Source organism: Pangasianodon hypophthalmus, chromosome 29, assembly GCF_027358585.1.
Source record: "Pangasianodon hypophthalmus isolate fPanHyp1 chromosome 29, fPanHyp1.pri, whole genome shotgun sequence".
Taxonomy (NCBI): Eukaryota; Metazoa; Chordata; class Actinopteri; order Siluriformes; family Pangasiidae; genus Pangasianodon; species Pangasianodon hypophthalmus.
In genome coordinates this window covers 4,724,226-4,745,702 of record NC_069738.1, presented here as the reverse complement: position 1 = coordinate 4,745,702, position 21,477 = coordinate 4,724,226, and the positions used below count along the sequence as shown (strand labels likewise).

Below are 21,477 nucleotides of genomic sequence, written 5' to 3'. Positions count from 1 at the left end.
TGCAGCCAGAGTTTAAACTACATCATTAATACACCATTAAATCAAATGCACTTTGTAATTAGTTTGGCCTTGCAGAGCTCAATTAATTTTGCATTCTTTTGCTAAAACATGAGCTTTGACTTGAATACAGTGTCGAAAACATGAACTTGGACTTATTAATCTGCTCATTATCTCTATAAACAGCCAAGCCTGGAGCAGCAGCAGCTGATAAAAAGGTAAAGTGCTGGTGGATTATGTATGTTGTGTTTAAATGTATTAAATGATCCAGGTTTCACGTAACAGGTACTATTTGGAATGTATTATATTACAATGTCACATTAAAAAAATCTTTAGCCCAATAAATATTTAATCTATAAGTTGGTGTCAAAAGTCAAATGGCATCAAATCCTGGATGGAAATTCATAGGATGGCAACTTGATTGTCAGACTCAGAACTCGAGTTGGACTGCAGTCCCTAATTTTACTGACTTCTGACCCAAATCAGACTTCAAAACTTATAATTTCTGACAGTTTTTAGACTTCTGATTGATTGGCTTGTAACTTGAGTAATTCAGATTGCCTGCAGGAAAAAAAATTTTTATTTATTCTGAAAATAATGTGTCCATATGAACAACTGATTCCCTTAGTGGTGGGCAGTCGTGGCTAAATAATTAAGGCTCTGGGTTACTGAGCAGAAAGTCGAGGGTTCAAACCCTAGCATCAGCACCACCAAGCTGTCAATGTTGAGCCCTTGACTGAGCAACGCCTTTAACCCTCTCTGCTCCAGGGGCTCTGTATCATGGCTGACCCTGCTCTCAAACCCCAACTTCCTAACAAGCTGGGATATGCGAAGAAAAGAATTTCACTGTGCTGTAATATATATGTGACAAATAAAGGCTTCTTCTTAAATGCACTTTTAAAATCTACAGATACTCACACAGGATGATTCTAATCAGCGATTCCAAGCCGATACTAACGTTCGTCCATCAAGGCCCAATCCCATTTCTACCCCTTAGCCCTTCCCCTTTCCCCTACCCCTCCGTTTCGCACGTGCACGTGAAGGGGTAGGGGTGTCTCGATTCTCTTTTGGTTGGAGGGGTAGGGGGAAGGGGAAGGGCCAGATAGCCATTCAAACGAAGATTTTTCTGGACCACACTTCAAACGAAGGGGTATGAATTATCTCAGCGTAAACCGGCTACAGCGGCAAAATGGCTGCCCGAGCGAACAAAAAGACCCACAAATGTAAGCATTATTGACATTAATAAAGATTTTAATGAACATAAATCATTTGATTTATGTTACATTCAATCGTGTGTTCATATTTACGGTGGTGTTATTCAAAGAAATGTTTGCAAAAATTCGCTAAAGTTTGCTAACGTCATATCATTACAGTCTGCACGATAGTGCCACAACATATTTTCATGTCTGATGCGGGCTGTAACCACCAAAGACATTGAATGGGGCTAGTCCCCCTCAATAATTAGAAATCGCTAAACTTTTTTCTCAAATATTGCCAATTCGAGAGAGAGAATTAGGACCTAGATGACGTATGATGACGTGTAACGGTACAGTAGTGGTGTCCCAGTTCTTAGGGGAATATTTTGGGTAGGTGAAGGGGTATAAAATAGAATTGGGATTGGGCCCAAATGTCCATGTTTGTTGTTTCCTTTGGATGCAAGGGCATTAAAATAAAAGATTAAGGAGATGGGCAGAATATAAATCAATTAAAGAAGCCAAGAAGGTTTGAGCTAATACAAGTTAGTGCTCTGATACTGGCCTGTTAATACAGTTTGTTGAGATGCATTATGGTCCAGCCTGGAGGTTAATTACTATGTAGGTAGCGTAATAAATACCAGGCACAATACGATGGACAAGACTTCACAAAGATACTAAAGAACTGCAGGGAACAAATGGACAAATTAATCAATGATATGACACAGAACAGGTAAACACAATAAGGCAACCAACCAATGACAGGACTAGAACCAAAACACAGGTACATGGCAAAACTTAAATAAAAGCACATAAAGAACAACGAGTGAGTCTCAGCGGTGCTCGCCATCGCCATGCTGAGCGAGGGCTGACAGTGGTGTGGGTCAGTCCATGATACCTTAAAACCTGTGGTAAAAGGTGACGGTTAAAATGTTAAGCTCTGACAATGGGAGAATTCATCTTTTTTTTTTTTTTTTTGTAGTCATTTATTCTTTATACATTAACCACTTGTAACTTCTGTTGTCCATTGTTTTCAGTTTTAACCTTAATTTACTGACTTTATATCATTATCTCATTGTCTCATAACATTTATAACTTTGAGTTCTCTGCTTATGCTCTTTTATGTTCACTTTATTTTAACACTTCTTTTGTGTTCCCTCTCATTCTCAATGACACAAAAAGACCCCTTCCACATCCACACCAGGCAAAGCTAGACTCAACTCCACCACTAAACGAGCCTCATCAATCCCAGTGCCCCCATCCAAACATATCTCCACCTCCGCTTCTCCCTCTGCCCCTGTTTGTGCCTCAGCCAGAGCCGCTTCTCTAAAATCTAAACCACACACTGCAGGAGCCAAGGAGTCCAGAGCCACAGTGAGTAATCACAACCCTGTGACCTTTCACTGCCCGGTCCACCTCTCTGCTCTGTTCGAGTTTGGACATTTGAATGGCACATTGATGCTGTTCATGAGTTTCTCCAAGAGTTTATTTAAAGAATGATATATGAAATAAGCCAGAAATCACAAACTTCAGATGGGTTGGCTTAGAAATTCGTCAGTACTGTTTATCTCAAAAATTGCTGAACAAACCAAACAATTCCAGCCATGAGTCCTACTGCATGCTAATTTTAGTTTCATTTTTATTTCATATGTAGGCCGGTGATGCTAAGACGAAGACTAAACCTCAGGGAATTGGCACCAAAATCCCTGGTGAGTTGCATTTTTGTCCCCTAGGTTTTGTCCCCATGATTTACTCCAGTGAACCATAAACATAGACTCCACCCAGTTTCGGTTAAATCTGTGTTGTGCTGCATGACTGGTTCATCTCGGATCCTACCACAAAGCTGTATGCTTATACTGTATATACCTATAAACTTCATTTATGGCAAAGAGAAACAGGAAAATCACAATACGATGTTAAAAATAGCGCCAGTGTGGATGTATATTAGAGTTTGTCGTGTGTCTTGCTGGCTGTCAAGTCAGTTCAGTTTGCATACCCTTAAGACAAAATTAAGGTCAGACGATTTAATTTCTATGTTTAAAACATTTAGTGTGTAAGCTCTTCTTCATTATCAGTAACAAATATTTGTGTATGTTTTGAAAATGCATTCATATTCTCACTTTGTGATTTTAATCATCGTAATTGAATGTTTATATGTTACTGCATGTATTTAAAAAAACACATCTTGGTTCATTTATGTTTTCTTAAAGTAAAGGTGTATGTACAAAGTATGTAATAAGCAGAAAAATCTGATTATTCAAAATTTTATGGCCAATTTAAATGTTATCTAGCTAACATGCTTCACTTCAGCTCCGTCAATAGCAGCAACAAAAAATTATTTCAGCCTTAAATGTAAAAGTTGTACAGTTTAATTAATGTAGACTGAAAATTTTATTATTGGATCTTTTTGATAATTTAGATTTTTTTTGTTTGCGACCAGGGCCTGAACGAGAAAAAAAAAATGAAAGTAACTCCAAACTGAGGAGAAGCAATCCCGTCTAACGTAAATTTCAAACATATAAAAATAAACCTCATCACCAGATTTAAATATTTGTTAACGTTGTCCATTATATATTAAGACGTGACACGTTTTGATGTGCCCACAATAATATATAACTAGTAGTATCATATCATATCTACGATGCTTATGATGAATAATTTGCGTTTTCATGGCTTTCCAGCAGCCGAATCTCCTAAGACTCCTGATCGTAGCGGCTGCAGCAGCCCTGCCACCCCGAAATCTCCGGCCAGTCGCAGCAGCACACCTGGGCAGCAGGTGAAGAAGGTGGCAGTGGTGCGCACTCCACCCAAATCTCCCGGGTCTCTCAGATCTCGCGCACCCATTGCCCCTGTTGCGCCCTTGCCTGACCTGAAAAACGTCAAATCCAAGATCGGTTCAACTGAGAACATCAAACATCAGCCTGGGGGCGGAAAGGTAAGTTTAGCAAGACCAGATTTTTAACCCGAGGTTCCAATCAAAAATGATGTTCTTGTTGCACCTGGAAGAGAGTGGCAGAGGAAATGTCTGAATGCTCCCTATTGTTATAAAATGGTAGTGAATTCTACCAGTTACATTCTCTCGTCCGTCCTCATTTTACATCCCTGAATGCAGCCCCACTGAGTTGGGAAATCGGCCACATGTTCATCCGAGGCCGTGAACTCCTGAGCTAGGCCTTTGTCAATCTTCTCACTTCACTTCCTAGGTGCAAATCCCCAGCAAGAAGATGGATCTGACCAGTGTGCAGGCAAGGTGTGACTCCAAAGCCAACATCAAGTACTCTCCAGGAGGTGGCAATGTGAGTAACCAAGCTCCCTCCTTTGAAAAGTGTGGCCAAGGTATCTCAGACCTGTGATTCATACTCCAACCTCTATCGCTAGAGCAGCAGCTCCACAAACACCCCTCTGGCTGTGGGCATTTCCTCTGCCTCTCTGGATGACTGTTCTTAGTAAGAAGGACCTTGTTCTGTTGTGCAGTCAACTTCAGAGACAATATCAAGCATATTCCTGACCAGAGCTTTGGGGTTTAACCTCCTTTTCCTCAAGCCAACTTTAGGTCCACCTAATAGACTTATGGAGGAAGCTAGAGGTGGGCAATATCCGTTATGCTGAAAACACTCAGACATAGCATCCCAAGTTGTTTTATGAACCAAACTTTACTCTATTACGATAGTCCAGCTCACATTCCCTCTGACAGACACATGGGGGGAAAAAAATAATAACAATAATAGCCAAAAGCAGGCAGTTCCTTGTGTCTTCCTCAATTTTTGGCAACACAGTGGCTTGGAGGAGTTGTGCCTAAAAATTTTCAACATCAGTTACTGTATATGGAACTGCTGGATTTTACAGAATGGACACAGCAAAAACAACATGTGCAAACATAGCACAAACAACAGTTGTTCACAAAATAGGCAAAGGCAAGATTGGCACAACGAGGACACATGATGAATTTGTTTAACCACCAAAAAAAGCACCCCAGAACGTTTGCTGAAATCCAGATAACATGGTGAGGGCACAGGAGTGTAAAACTTCTGCATCCTGAGACAGCAGTGAAGTAAACAACAGCAACAAATGTGTTTGAAAAAGGCACTCCTTATGAGAAAACAAGAAAGCACTGGAAAGACATCACTGATGCTGTGATATTTTACCTGCACACATCAAAACAAGGGTTTTACGTGACGTCTAAAAATACTTGACCACTACCACTTTTTCCTCCGCTTTAGCCTGAATTATTTTGCATCTTCTGATGTGCTGATGTTTCCACTTGTGTCCTGGCAGCGTCTGTGTGACTGTGTCTGACTCTCTGCGTCCTGCTCTGTCTGACTCTCATTGTGTCCAGGTTCAAATTGTGAACAAAAAGATGGATCTGAGCAACGTGCAGTCAAAGTGCGGCTCGAAGGCCAACATCCACCATAAACCAGGTAAAAGAGCCTGACGCTGGCGGTCATTTGAGTTTAGAAATGAACACACCGCTTGAGGATTTATTATTATTAGTAGTAGTAGTATTTGTACTTTTATCAACTTTTATCCAATATAAGAGTCAACCAGGACTGGCTTTGTCCCCATTAGGCAGAGAAACACATTAAGTTTTTCTGAATACCAAGTTTCACTGGTGTGAACATGTCGCTGCAGCATTTGGATTATCGCCTGGATGTTTTGTGCATCGCTTACGGTGCTCGCATTGAATGTTTCTACCTTCGTTACTTTAAGAAAAAACATTGGGGTCTTTGACACACAAACTTTCTTTGATTGGTAATTCTATGAGTGTGCTAACAACGTTTTCATTTAATCATTTATAATTCATTTATCATAGTGTTAAAGATAATTTCGAGACACTCTGTATTTAACCAGACAGCGAGCACTCTTACGGTGCTTTCACACACAGCATTTTTTTATTCAGTCGCAAGCAAACGTATAGATTTACATGTAATCTGTGGGACACAGCCGTAAGGTGATTTAAGGTGGGTGGAAACTGGTCACTTCTTCTGGCGTCTGTGTTTATTTAGTATCGTGTTGGAAAGTGGAAAAAGTTTTCAGAAATGCTCTGAGTGACATCAAATGCTTTTTAAACTCCTGACCAATCAGGTCGCAAGTTGGAGAGCAAACAAGAAAACAAACATGGTTTTGAAAATTTGTTTTGTTAGTGAGCGAATATTAGGAGATTTTCAGCATCATATTTTCATATTATATATTTTCGTGTCAGTATGACAATGTTGCAGTAACAGATCGAATCTAGAGAGCAAGCTAGGCTAGTTAGTTAGCTGATACTAGCTAGGACTGCTAAGAGCGTTGTTATGGTTACAGTTTGCACATCGCGTGAGCCATTTTTTCCCTCACATCACATCTGTATATGTTTTTTAAAAAAAGTGTAGTGTGAAAGCACCCTTACAAATCAGACTGTTGTTGTTTTTGTTGCTTATAAATAATAATAAATATTATAGCTGCAATCATCAAAGCCCGACTTTGTTCAAATATGTCAAATGTTCTAACTTTAAACAGCGACCTTCATAAATCATTGGTGACAGAAATGCGAATCATATTTATATACAGTACGTGTTTAGTAGTTAGACTTCCCGTGACCTACACATGAACGCTTTCCTTATCAGTAAATGTTTGTTGTTGTTGTTGTTGTTGCAATGCAACAGCTGCAGAATTAAATATAGCCAGAATTTGCATGTTATGTTCTGGGCATTTTACTTCATGCATACAAGTTGTACAAATTAAAAAAAAAAACAGATATTTGCATGATCGGATTCGTGTGAGGCGTATTTTTTGGGATTTGTTTGTTTGTTTGTTTGTTTTTTAAAACTGATGTACACTCTTGACTGCAGGTGGCGGAAACGTGGAGATCAAATCAGAGAAGCTGGAGTTTAAAGCTCAGTCGAAAGTGGGATCTCTGGACAACATCGGCCATGTGGCCGGAGGTGGGAACAAGAAGGTAGGCTCCTGTTTACACGCTACACACTTAACTAATGACAAAATAAACAAGACTCACGCTCAGATTAATGACATGGAAATAATACTTTATGTTTTTGATTCCCTGATGTTATATTCATGAAACTCAACAGCACAATAACAACTACAGCTGTAACTAACAAAAGCTACACACTAAGTGTGTGCTAACGCTAATACTTCACGTCACATCTCCTCCTGCTTACAGACATCTTCTCTCTGTCCTCCTCTAGCGTAGCAGCTTACTACACCTCTCCCTCACTCGTCTTTTATATGTTGGGCTGCGGTCCAGATTGTTCTAACATCGACTTTCCCTCTCCACCTCCCCTCGGTTTACCTCCCTGGAGTCGTCTCACGGCTCGTCCCATTACTTTATTAACTCCAGTGACGTTCAGAGGAGGCCTGAGGGATCACAGCAGGGATCAGTGTATAGACCTCAGGATCAGACATTACCCAGAATGCACTGTGAGCTTTCTTTTAAACGCAGGGGAAAATAACACACTCGAAATTATAACAGTTACTTCATCGACAGGCACATGATATTTTTGCGAGCACATGTGAGTGTGTATACGGTAGATCAAATAACACTAGACAGAATAAATCATCAAATAACCAGCTAGATTGTTGGTGTTGCTAAGGACGAGTGTGTTTCACAGTTTCACACTTAACACTTTATTTCTTCAGTGGTGTTACCTAGTGTTCTTGTAAAGCCACGTTAGATGTTTGAAGGGTGATATATAAACTAAACAGATAGATAGAAAGATAGAAAGATAGATAGATAGATAGATAGATAGATAGACATGAAATGAAATGACCTGTTGTAGATTTCTACATAGAATGCATAAGGTTTTTCACCCAAAAGGACAAAAAAATATTTAGTTTCAAAAACATTTCAGCGAAACTCCCCAGGATTTTATTGTGCTGAAACACACGATACGGCCGAAATCCAGCAACAGGAACAAACACAGACATGTTTTGATTTTATTTCTTCTGTGCTTAAAGTATTGTTTATTGTTTTATTCTTTGGTTTGAAGATGGATAATAAGTTCTCTCCAAGCAAATCCCCCCACACACACACTCTTACTGCTCATGTTGTAAACCACAGAGAGATGTATACACACACACACACACACACACACACACACACTGAGCCAAACCTGCGGTGGTGTTTATTGGAGCAATGAGCTGTGTGATGTCTTGCTTTCCTTCCTCTTCTCTCTAACACACACACACACACACTTTCTCAGTTGTGTCCTCCATCTGTAGCTTCCTTCCTCAATGTTCTGCTTTGGGTTTATCATTATTCGTCTTTTTTTTTTTTTTTTTTGTTCTTCTTATTCAGTGTTGTCCAGCACTCCGCGTTTTAAATTTCTTTAGCTTTTGTTTGCTCACCAGTTTGTTTCTGTTCGGTCTCATTTTGTTGACATTTAACTTTTGACGTTTAACTTTGTTTGTAACCCCGCCCCCTGTGGTGAATGTTCTCATGGCTGTAGAGAGAGAAGGGGAAGGAAGCAGAGTCGGGGCCTTCGAGTGCCTCCGTCCACCCAAATGGGGACACACTCTCTGACCCCCTGTGTGGGGAAGTCAGTGCCCTAAAGCCGAACCACTCCAGTAAGTGTACGAGCCACTGAGGCCTTTCTCCTCATTAAACTCTATCAGCAGCCAAACCTAGTGCTGCAGGATAACCGCTGAAACCAGAATCACAATTATTTTCACTAAATATTATAATTACAATAACTCCGTGAGTAATTCGGGGTTTTATATAAACAGAAAACATGTTTCGTTCACCTTGCAAGTCTACATTCTTAAAAATCATGTGTTAAATGTTAGCACAATTAGAGTCAGTATAAACGTTCTGACCTTTAATGTTGCCTCTGTAGCTAACGCAGAACGCACACACTCACTGACGTTTAAAACATAAGAATGAATATGATTAATACCACAGCGATGTTGAGTTCTTGATTCTGATTGGTCAGAAGGTGTTGATTGATTTTCTGTAAAAATTCTCCTGCTTCATCTCACAGCTTTATATTAACATTAATACTATATTAACATTAATATTAACATTAATGTGCTCGTTCAAGCACGTTATCGTTTCTATAGTAACAACTCATGCACAGGGCCTTAAATGGATAAAAAGAAAAACATAATCATCGAAATGGTGAGGTTTTCTGTAAGGAGACATTAATTTAACGTTTATGGAAGGAGTCTCCAGTATCAGCATTTTGTAACAGTCAAAGCTGTAACTGTAAGTTTCCCTTCATGGGAAAGTACATTTTATTGTCTTATTAACTTCATAAGAGAGAAAAAAAAGAGGCAATTACATCAATAGTTTTTCACCTCATGTCACTCAATTCACTTTTTGCTGGTTGTTAGTGGGCGGTCCTGTCTTTAATTTACTGTCTGTTAGCACCAGGCTAATACGATATTCACCCAAGTGAGATACAGAACATATATAAGAGAGAAAAAACACTCATTTGACCACAAATCAGTTGTCGCCCCACTTTCTGGAGGGAATCATTTGTTTAAGAAAGAGGATGAAATTAAATACCGTAAACGATGAAGCAGCAGAGTGTACGTTTAATTACACAGTTACAGAAAGTGCTAGAATAGGCTTTAACAGTTTAGTCATTAGAGAACAACGTAGAATTTCTACGATTTTCTGATTTTAATACAATATGTATTAAAAAGGGCGGGTCTTGTTGTGGTATATCTTGTCTCCTGTCATAGTAATACACCCCCCATTCACCCCCCATGTTAATAAACGTAGCTACAGATTTATTTTTTTGGACTGTTTTAGTCCTGAGAACCAGAACCGAGTTTCTGGATTACAGGCTGCTGATTTTCCTGGTGGGTTTTGTTTTTTTTTGTTTTTTGTTTTTTTTGGCCTGTATTCTGTAATTATGTTTCATTCTCTCCTCCAATCAGATTGAGTCTCATAAGCTGATGTTCCGTGAGCAGGCGAAGGCTCGCACTGACCACGGCGCAGACATCGTGGTTAAATCCCCCTCCGTGTCAGCAGAGGGTTCACCCCGCCCCCTCAGCAAAGTTTCCTCCTCTGGCAGCATCAACATGAGTGAATCGCCGCAGCTGTCCACGCTCGCAGACCAGGTGACCGCTTCACTCGCTAAACAGGGCCTGTGATTCGACCTCCCGCTGCGCCTCGACCACCTCCACACCGAGACAAACGCAAGGCTGTAACATGGCAATTTAAAAAAAAAAAAAGGTTTAAAAAAAATTATAAAAAACAAGCATTTCACCTCAGTCTGTTAAAAAAAAAAAAAAAAAAGGTGCTTGCTGGATTTCTCCATGAATTTTGGTTCTTGACTGCAAGGGACTGATAATTAATAATGTTATTGTCCTGTTCTGTCTGATTAATTGAACTCATACGGTGCTGTATTGATCTGTTTGGTCAGTCACAGCATATAGAAGCCCATCTACAATGCTAAAACATCCTCTTTATACCGTACGCCGACTTTGCCATCTCCCTCCCTCTCTCTCTCTTTCTCTCTCTCTCTCTCCCTCTCCCTCTCTCTCTCTCTTTCTCTCTCTCTCCCTCTCTCTCTCTCTCTCTCTCTCTCTTTCTCTGTGCTTAGTTGCCTTATTGTGAAAGCTTCCCTCTCATCACCCTTTATTAATTTATTTCACCTTCACTAGTAGGGATTTGTAATTTTTGTTGTTTTTTTTTTAAATATATTAATAGATACTACCTGAAATTGGACTGTGAGGGAGAAAACAAGCCAAAACGAGCTACCAGGAAGCACTGAGACGGTATTTAATGCCGACTTTGAGAATGACTAAGCAGTTTGTTGGCATCCTGACAATTATCCACATGTTCGCTGCAGAATTCATGCACATTATCATGCTGTCAAACTATAAAATATACAACCCAGGCTAAACACACACACACACACACACACACAGTTGTGTTTTATATAGCAGAAGCTTTGCAATCAAACGGGAGCATTGTTAGCGTTAACATTAGTTACAGTAATATACTAATCTCCTAATGCATAAACTAGTGAACATGTGAAATTTGCATTCATGCACAACAGATGCTGTAATTATTATTACTAGGGCCGCGCGATAGAGATTAAAAACATGTCGCAGTTACATTACGATACAACCTTGCAATATATTAAACAAACTGATAAACCGGTGGCTCGTCACCATTAAACATCAGTCTGGTTTTATTTTTTGGAGTAACACAACAACAGAAAACTTGTGTGGAGGTCAAAGTGCTCACAGATCACAAATAAATAAATAAATAAATAAAAAATTTTAAAAGTTGTGGATCTTTTCCATGTTGCAGGCGCAAAAGCTGATATCGTTATCGCAGACCTGCCAACCTTTATGCATTTTGCGTAAGAACTCCGTATTTAAACTTTCACTCAAATAAAATACACAAAAAACTCTTCTTTTTTTCTCCAAACGGCAGAGAAAATCGACATGCGAATCTGGAATGATTGACAGTTGTGTAAGTGTTTTGAAATCGCTGATAGCCCCGCCCCCGCCCCATATCACGCTAGTAGTGTTTCGACTCGATTCAGTTTTCCCACTTGAAAGACATGCTTTGAGTTCATTAACGTGAAATAAAATCTATCAGTGTATGTTCGACGTCAGTTTTCTATATTTATTACACTGCAAAAAAGCTTAGCATGTGAACATATCTTGAATATAGACAAATGTATGCAATATTTCCTATTATGAGATTATTGTAAATCAAATAAGATTATTCAGCCGGTTTTTAGATGATTTCACACATTTCCCGTTTTAAATTATAAATAAAGTTAGAACAATTATTTGCCAATAGAACAAGCTTGAAATGTCTAGAAACAGGTATAATAATCGTATTTTTTGATTTATTGTGACCTTAAAATAGTTAAATTCAACTACATTTGAGACATTTTCACTTGCTAACATGATATTTTTGCCGTGATTAGGTGCATTGAACAGCTTCCACTGAAAATGGTTAAAAATGAAAAGGAAGAGAAAAAAAAAACAGATGAAAATTTTGACTGGGAAAAAAAAGTGAACAGGAAAGTGTCAATTATTTTAATGGAAAATGTCGTCCCAGTTTCTACAAGGGACGTTAAGACAAGTGATTTGTAAAATGGAGGACGACACATGATTCTTCTTCAGGGTTGGCAGGTCTGACGGTGATTAAAGAGCATACAGTGCAGCCTTGCGTCTTAGTCTACAGAATATTCTAACAGATAAATGTTTCATGCGATCTCTGTACAGTTTACAACCTTATTAGAGTTCAGTACAAAAAAATTCACTAATTTTCTGAGTGTGAATAGTTACCTGTGAAATTTGCCTGTCTTCAGCCTCAAATGTGCATTCGTGCATTTTGCTGTACTGTAATGTAAAAACTTATTACACACACACACACACACACACACACACACACACAGCTTTATACTTCATGTTCAGTGTACAGTTCAGTCAATCAGTAATCAATTAAGATTAATTACAGACAGATAAGTACTCATTTTCCTCCTTTTAGCGTACATACTGAGTAACTCCACATCCTGAACATTAGTGATCACTCGTGCTGATGATGAGCTGCTCTAATAAACACATTATTCCATGCGATTGAATATGATAAATAACACCTGAGTAGATCACACCTCGAGTGATAAAATATGCACATCTGTTCTAAAGTTTAAGATCAAACCTTAGAGAAAATATTGACCGAAAATGAAACGTAAACAAAGGTTTCCTCTTCTCTCTTTCTTCCTTTTTTTGCTGTCTGAAGTTTGCTAATGTAGCTAACAAGCTTGTAAATCTAAATCAGAACCATCACACACCACTCAGTCGTCTTTGTGGAGTTTTTTAGTATCTCATACCTACAACTCATGTATGTGGGTTTTTCCTCCCTCTGTTTTCACCTGCCAGTTCCCATCCACCAGCCAGCTCTCCCCTATCACATGACAGCTACTAATCAGGAGGGTGAAGGATATCACATGCTTCCTCCAAGAGACATGAAGTTAGCTAAAAGCATCTTTCTTTTCAAACTGCTGCTCATGCTGTGTCACAGAGCAGCGTAACACACTCAGAGTAAAGCGCTGTCTGCCCTCTTCCGCATACCTGAGCTCACACATGCCTATAATTGGTTACTGTCACTGTGATTGACAGAAAAGAGATGATGCTCCTACCATCCAAAGAGCATGATAGTATTAATATTATTAATACATGGCTAATAATATTAAGTCACACACTGTTCTTTATTTTAAAAAAATTCAATGCTTCATCTCAGTGTCAGACTTGGGTAGGAGGTGTGGCTTTTAGCTATTCTGCTAAACGTGTTCTGTTATTATAATCTGTACAAATAATATTACTGAGCCAAATGATATGGGGATTATTTAGACAAACTGACAGCTCGAAGTTTCCCTTCGTAGCTCCAGTAGTTATCTTCAGACAACAAACATGTCCTTACTGATCAACTACATTTGAAACGAAGAGGAAACCTTGTGTACATGTCATATTTTGTCTGAATTCTATTTTATCTGTTACGAAGCAGCTTTACAGAAATCCAGAGGTGACCCAGGAAAAAAGTACTGAGACGACATGAAGAAACCTGCACACCGGATAGTGTGATTATTAAATCATTACAGTGTACAGGTGTAGAAGAGTAAAGACAAACAGTACCACGTGTGTTTACAGGATGTTCAGTATGAGCAGATTGTGAATAAAAGTCCTGGGAGGAGCTTCAGGACAGTCTTTATGATAACAGCAGCAGCTCGTAGATACAAATACTCCTTTAAAGTCAAAAATCAGAAAATGATCACTTTATATTGGTGGTGGATGTTATGCTGTTTAACTCCTTTCCTCTTTAAACTTAAATATTTATAAACATGCATCGCGCTGCCTCATGAACCGTCTTTGCATGTAGTTCGGCTCCAACAAGTGTGTGAATATAGAACTGGTCCAGTTTCACCATATCCGAAAACGCGCTAGAGTAATATTACAAGTCTTAATAAATAGAGGTAGTGATGTGTGATACACGGCGTAAATGTGAGTGACAGTTAAGTTTAAAAAAAAAAGTGCCTCCCTTTTCCTCGCTCACTAAAACTCTGATAAATGTAAATAGTGAATGCTGAGGATTTGATTTGGGAAAAGAAAATGCAACAGAAAACATGCAGAGCTGCTATAAACCTGTTCTAAAAGATGCCTTGATTAAAGACAAATCTGGTGTAATGGTCAACATTTATCTGCTTCAACAAATCACCTACTGCTTAACTTCACACACAGAGATGAACTCCTCTTACGCACTAAACCAACCTGAGAATGAAAGAATAAAAACAAAATCATGCAAAAATCCAAACTAAGCATTTGTTAATAGTGTTCTTGTAGATGTGAGACGTGTTAGAAAAGAATGCATTGTTCTTGTTTTTATTTCCTGATATTTATTACCTTTTTTATATCTTCAATGCACCTCAGCTTTATTCCCTTTTGATATTAAAAAAAAAGAAAAAATAACAAGGATGTGAATGAGTATCAACGTTACCGCGAGCCGCTTCTTTCCCTCTGATGATTCACACGTTTAAAGTGACCACGGAGGCAAAACTGGAGGTGACATTTCAGGCAAAAATGAAACGCACTCCAGTCAGCCAAGACGTGTTTGGTGTGTTAAGTTTGCTTCGTGATTTGAGATTGAGGTCTTAAAGGTGAGTGATAAACCGGTGGCTTCTAGTCTTCTATTATTTGTTAGCTATGTTATCCTTGTAGCGCTAGTAAAAAATTAAGAAGCAAACCTGAGACACTGAACATGATTTAAGGTCTCAGCGTACTTAATGTGGAAACCTCAGCAGTTTCATTTTGGTCATCGCGTACGAGTGCGCCAATCCTGCAGACGGCGCTGTTAAAATTTGACAATTTCCACGACTACAGGAAGATGATTGCCACAAAGTCATCCATCTTGGAATGAATTGGTTCGGTTTGGGTACTTGCCATGTGCACGATGTCATATTTTAAAATTTTTTCGTAAGCCGCATGGTGTACGCTGAGGCCTTCAGCTGATCAAACTGTTCCTTTAATTGTTCATACACAATATTATATTTAAAAATTAGAATAAAAGGAGATGATAGAGGGGAAAAACATATACACTATCTAAAGCTTTTACCAAGATTGATCATGCCAGTGAGTCCTCAGAACACTGGAGGTTCATTTTTCCTGTTTTTAACAAAACAACAAGGTGATAGAAACAAAAATGGCTTAACTCTTTAGCCTTAAAATAAGTAATTGATCATGCGTTGTGGGAAAAATCATTAAAGCCCCAAGGAGAGGTATCTCTGTACATCATCTTGCATCACCTGCTGAACATCTTTATTATTAAAACAGCACTAATGCTCTAAAATCATGAAAAAAACTAAGCATGTGTGTAAAGTTGTGTAAAGCAGGCTGATGGATTTGATCGTGTGAACTCGACAGGGAAAGCACACTCTCGCTCTCTGCGCTGCGGTTTTCCAGTCCACTCTGAGCTTAATGGTTGTGATTGTCCTCACTGTAGTTGTGCGTTTTATCAGTTACTTTACACTCACTCTCGCTGCTGTGAACCTGGATTTGGAAATAAAGTCGGTATTAAACCCCCCTCTCTCATGTGTCCTCAGCTCTGTGTGTATGTGTGTGTATGTATAAATCTAGTTTTTATGTTGAATAATAACAGATTGTTGATTGATGTTAATATTCAGTAAAAGGTTCAGTTTTATCAATCTCATTGTGACTTCAATGCGAAGACATTACATGCAAAATGAAAATTAGAGCAAATTTTTTTTTAACGAGTCTCTGTTTCGTGTTTAAATGTTGTTGTTTTTATTTTAATTATATTCTGTACAGGATTGCTAATAGATTTTTTTTAAGTGAAATCTTTCACAGTAAGTACAATTCTATCAGTTCTATATAATGTCAAAGTTTAGGGTCAGAGGCACACGTCACTACTACTTCACCCTTTAAACACTGAGTTAAACACTTTCATTATTACACACACTTACCTTATTGAGCCTCCTTGTAGGTGTACAGTTTCCTGAGACTCACAGGTTCTCTCACACACACACACACACACACACACATATATATATATATATAGTACTGTGCAAAAGTCTTAGGCACCTTATTTTTTTTTTTTAGCACAAACTTTGTTATAGATGTTTATTTTATGACTTCTACATTACTGATTCAGTACAAAAACATTTTAGATTCCAAACATTAGTTTTCCAGCACAAAATTAAATGTTACAGAAAAATGTTTGTATGTCAGTAAAGAAAGCAGCAGATTCCATAAGAGACACTTTTCAGATAAAAACATAATGAAGGCTGCTGGGTTTCGCTGCAGAAATAAGAAGCGAGTCGACAGTCAAAGTCTCCAGAAGAACTGTGGCTGCTTCTGTAAGATGCTCAGTAACACTTACAGCTCATTTCCTTATAAAACTGCACACACTGCACCTGAGAATACTGTTTTTTTCTTTTTAAAGTGAAGGATCGTCACACCAAATATTGACTTTGTTTCATTTATTACTGTTTACTGCTCTTTATAGTTTTTTTTTAAATATAGAAACATATAATTTCATTATTTTTGAAGGAATCTTTGCTCTACAGCATTTCTTTGCATGTGCCTAAGACTTGCACAGTACTGTAAATAGATAGATAGATAGATAGATAGATAGATAGATAGAGCACACGTTCCAGAAACAAAACAAACGAGTAAATGTCTGGCGCCCTCTAGCGGTTAAATTCAGCGCACATTCTTTAAATCAACAAACAAATAACTATCTACTGCCCTATAGTGATTAGAGGTACTGCACTTTCCCAAAAACAAACAAATGTTTGGCCCCCTCTAGTGGTCAGACGCAGTGCAGTTCCCCTCCCATCTTCCTCAAAAAAAATAAAATAAATAAATAAAATCATAAAAATCTGACGCCCTCTAGTGGTCAGACGCAGTGCACCTTCAATCAATCACTAGCTCTTCTCTCCTGATAAATTTCTTCACAATGAATGTTTTATTAAACGCTATTAGCTAAGACTCATTAGAGCATGGTTAATGAGGTGTCTGAACTGATGGTCCTTTATAGTAGACACACGGACACTTCCTGTTACGTCACAGCCGAAATTGGGCAAGATGGTGAGTTTTAACTTCACGGTCTTGTTTAGATCTGATGAAGTTCCTCTTATCTGAGGAGCTTGATCACATGACACAGGTGTGAAACCCATTAAATGTTTTAGGGAGAAACACTGAAAGTGCTGTATCAGAATTCATCTTCAATGGATCTACTAATTTTACCATCCTGATATATTGGGTGATTATTTAAACATGAAATAAAAACAATCACACAAGAATGATACAATATAATTCACTTTTAATTTGGAGAAGCACAAACTCTGTCAGATTGGCCAATGATCATACACCTTTATTTCTGTAAAGAAAGTTGTTAAATATTTTTTTTGTACGCGTCTTCTCGCTATACAATCAGGACAGTTACAGCCTCAAAAATCAAACACAGTAAAGAATCAAATAATGTATTTACAAAATATACTCTTCTTTTTTTTATAATACAAACTATTACATGCTAAATGATACACCAGACTCCTCCTACCCAAATACCCCCCTCCCTGCCCCTCCCCCTGCCCCTCCCCCCAAACCCCCAATCAAATTCACCATGTTGGAAACTGAGTGTAGGAAACGATATTGGCTCCTGAACACGAATCAAACTGTACGAACGCGCCGAGCAGACCATCGCCATCCAGGAGTTGTGTTTATTAATCATGGGAAGAGAACGGACAAATTTGGGCCAGTAGCTGATAGTCTATCTTCATGGCGTTGTTTTTTTTTTTTTTTTTTTTTTTTTTACATCATATATCTCACACACTCACACACACACGGATGATTTTAAAGGGTGAAACGAAATCTTTCTGGTTAATGAGAGCTCATGATAATGTGCTGACACAGACCCGAGTGTAAAATACTCTTATGGTGTAACGAACGGAATTACAGGCTGTCCAGTGGATTGAAAAACAGAAATAAGCAAAAATGAGGCAAGAACGTGAGAAAGGCGATGGTACGAGGGCTTTATGTGTTTTAACGTCAGGAAGTCAGACATGAGAGTGACAAAAGGCGAAAAAGAGCAGGTATCAGAGCTGAATAAACCGAAAGCAGAAGCGTGAACTCGGCTGAGAGGGAGATGAGACGCAGTGAGCAAAATAAAGAACATCGTGGCTCTGTGCTTATTCGCAAAAAGATGAAATCTCAAATCCTAACACTGCTAGAGAGCCGGTGTAGAGCTCTTAACCCTCCACTGATCAGATCAGACCTAATCATATTGATGTCATTTCCTGTCCGAATAACTGTACATGAATGTCAAAATTGCAAAATCAAAAATCTGTAATAAATTGTAAATCTGTACCTCGACACAGGAACGTGTCACTTCCTCTGTGAATCGTTATCACACCTGTAGGTTTGCAAAGATATTGACATTTTGTGCACTTTTAAAGTTTTAGTCCCGCCCCCTTGTCTCTCTGGATTCCCTTGCTTGGCCACGCCCCTCAAAACCACGAGCCGTTTGAGTCAGAAACAAACGCAGCCTGGAAGCTTTACACAAACTGTGATTCGTAATTGCAACAAAAACATCGAGAAGAGTCGAGATTTGATTAGGAATCATATAGGGATCATAATGAGGATTTGCTCTGTTCCAGCCACAAGACTGACCAGTATGATTGACTGTGATTAGGATAAAAAAAAAAAAAAAAACTAAATTTAAAAAAAAATTTTAAAAAAAGGTGCTGTGATCGTATAGTATGATTGTAATGTATGAAATCTTTTTGTTGGGAAAACGATCCTGTGATCCTGCCTCACTTTGTGTAATAATCTGTTGCTAAAGAAGGGAACAGGATTAGAGGAAAGAAATTCTCATATCAGTGTCCACTTAAAAAATTTTTTGAGTGGCACGAGTTTAGAAACAAAATGCGATTTTAATATAAGTGCTGTACGAACGTATTTCAGCCGAACGCAACGTTGTGATGGAATGATGGACAGAGGACAGAACAGTGCTGAGCATCAGAGTGCAAATACAGAGGAGAAGAAGGTTCAAGCCGATAAACGTTCTCCTGCGTTAAGGGGATTTCAAGCATTCAGGCAGCAAGATTAAACTAAAGCGACTCAAATTAAGTGCTGCAATCGATTCATTCTCAGGTAAAGAAAGAGCACGTACGAGTTACGTAATAAGTACGAATTAAACACCTCGGAAAGCTGATCCATGATCGGTTTTTAACAAAAAACTTCACACGCAGCTCATCCTACATGTATATGAATGTGTATTAAAAGCGCGACCTGCTGCTTTATACTAAACCTGACAGAGACGGGGCACTTTCACGCTACATAAAGGCGAAATAAATACACACGAGCAATCAACCAAACGGGAAGCCGATTAATCATAGATTTCAGTTAAAGCTGGCCCCGTACATTAAAGACGCTGAGAATGAACAGAGAGAAGTGCTGAAGAAAAAAAATAAATGAAGAATAATAATAATAGTAATAATAATAATAATAATAATAATAATAAGGACATGCCTGATGGTCAGACGTTTTATGTGCGTGTTTGGGTTGTACCTAAATCAGTATAATAGGGAGCTTGTGGTCAAACCCGCTGGTTTACAATCTCTTCAGTCTGTTCCAATGCAAAGCAAGTGCACATGAGCGATTTAGGATACTACCGAGTCTCGGTTTCCTGCTTTCCACCTCTTAACGGCCACCACCGTTTCATTTCCAGTGACCCAAAAAAAACAAAACAAAAAAAAAAAAAACAAACAGAAAGAAGTTGTCTCTACTTGTTTCCAATCTTCAACTCGCCAAATTCACTGAAAACTGTGAAAGAATTAAGTGATGTTTGAATATCAAACAGCAGGAGGTTTAATCTGCTCTGTATGGCGCTGGAGCTGGAGGGGTGTGTGTGTGTGTGTGTGTGTGTGAGAGAGAGAGAGAGAGTGTGAGTGAGAGTCTGTACAGAACGCTTCAGCAGTGTGTGTGTCTGTGTGAGTTGCTCCTGTGCCGGCCCGTGTCTTCAGCCAGCGGTGACGGAGGTTCGCCCTCGCACTCGGACCTGGAGCCGCTCCTGCAGCCAGAGATTCGTCTTGCGGTTCGAAACGTGCGCTCGCTGCTCGGACACACGTGCTGCTCGTGATCCTGCGCCGGATCTGCGTCCAGGGGGAACGTTCGACGCTCCCACGGCTGCACGGGCTGAGGAACAGCAACGGAGGAATGAGCGACCGAGCACCAAACTTACACGGTCAACACATACATACATGACAGCCGGAGTAATCACTGTAGCTGATGTGTTACAATCTTTACGGTAATTAAAATAAAGTATTTATATCTATAGTAGCGTTAATGTAGCGGGCATTGTGTGTTATCAGTAGTAGTGTGTCATACTGATCATGAGGAACAGTAGTAGTAGTGTTGTGTTTGTGTTAATTATCAGTAGCGGCAGTGTTGCTGTGTGTTCTCCTACCGTCTCGTCGTAGCTGGTGTCGGGCGTGGAGCAGCGCGTGTCCTCGTTGGACAGGAACCGGTGGGAGTCTCTGGAGGCGGGTGTGTGTGTGTGAGAGAGTGTGAGCAGCTCAGGGCTGGCAGGACTGGAAGGCGAGGGTGAAGGGGCCGAGCTGTAGTCCTGCAGCAGCGGGAAGTGAGACGGGTCGGGAGACGAAGGCTGAGGCGTGGAGGGATTCGTTCCACCCAGCAGGGGCGTGCTGCGGCCGTCCACTGACTTATATGACCTGAGAGAGAGAGAGAGAGAGAGAGAGAGAGAGAGAGAGAGAGTGAGATGTGCATATGTCTAGGAGAAGTACCAAGTCTAGGAAGGTTCACCAATCTATCAGCAAAATATGTAAATAACCATCACAACCTGAGACACAAGAATGAAGGAGAACCCAAAGTTACTCCCATGTGAACATCAGTGTACATAACTCTCATGTGTGTGTGTGTGTGTGATAAATACATATCCATAAATTTGTTTCTGTTTATTTGTTTGTATATTTACTTATTTGTACCTAAATACTTATTTATTTAAAAAAAAAAAAAAAAAAAACATTTATTACCATTTTTATCTTTTGTTTCATTACCCTACTTAATGCTCTGGCAACAGTTATTAACTACAGTTCATGTCAATAAAGCTGTTTTTGATTTGATTCGAGTGAGAGAGAGAGACAGAGCTAGAGAGAGAGAGAGAGAGAGAGAGAGAAATGACAGAGAGAGACATGGAGAGAGAAAGAGAGACAGACAAAACAAGAAAGAAACTGAGAGAGGGGGGCAGGTGAGAAGATAAAGGGGGGCAAGGAGAGAGAATAAA

At 39.2% G+C, this 21,477-nt stretch overlaps 2 protein-coding genes across 14 annotated transcripts in view; one reads left to right on the top strand and one right to left on the bottom strand.

Moving 5' to 3' along the window:
- The window catches only part of maptb (microtubule-associated protein tau b), a 43,921-nt gene extending 28,186 nt beyond the window's left edge, over positions 1–15,735 (top strand). For 5 of the 9 annotated variants that reach the window (XM_026942401.3, XM_026942404.3, XM_026942407.3 and 2 more), the window contains 8 exons: positions 184–215; positions 2,373–2,564; positions 2,845–2,899; positions 3,872–4,125; positions 4,394–4,486; positions 5,527–5,608; positions 7,019–7,125; positions 10,068–15,735. In XM_026942401.3, the coding sequence (XP_026798202.3) occupies positions 184–215; positions 2,373–2,564; positions 2,845–2,899; positions 3,872–4,125; positions 4,394–4,486; positions 5,527–5,608; positions 7,019–7,125; positions 10,068–10,283 (1,031 nt within the window). In that variant the 3' untranslated portion in view covers positions 10,284–15,735. Of the gene's footprint in view, positions 1–183; positions 216–2,372; positions 2,565–2,844; positions 2,900–3,871; positions 4,126–4,393; positions 4,487–5,526; positions 5,609–7,018; positions 7,126–8,632; positions 8,751–10,067 lie in introns of all 9 variants that reach the window. The other 4 variants (XM_026942406.3, XM_026942405.3, XM_026942409.3 and 1 more) reach the window with 4 other exon arrangements.
- Positions 15,736–17,479: 1,744 nt separating this feature from the next.
- The window catches only part of kansl1b (KAT8 regulatory NSL complex subunit 1b), a 64,867-nt gene continuing 60,869 nt past the window's right edge, over positions 17,480–21,477 (bottom strand). For all 5 annotated transcript variants that reach the window (XM_034301574.2, XM_034301575.2, XM_053231583.1 and 2 more), the window contains exons 14-15: positions 20,641–20,905; positions 17,480–20,369 (exon numbers count right to left, since the gene is read on the bottom strand). In XM_034301574.2, coding sequence (XP_034157465.2) covers positions 20,145–20,369; positions 20,641–20,905 — 490 coding nt within the window. In that variant the 3' untranslated portion in view covers positions 17,480–20,144. The remainder of the gene's footprint in view (positions 20,370–20,640; positions 20,906–21,477) is intronic.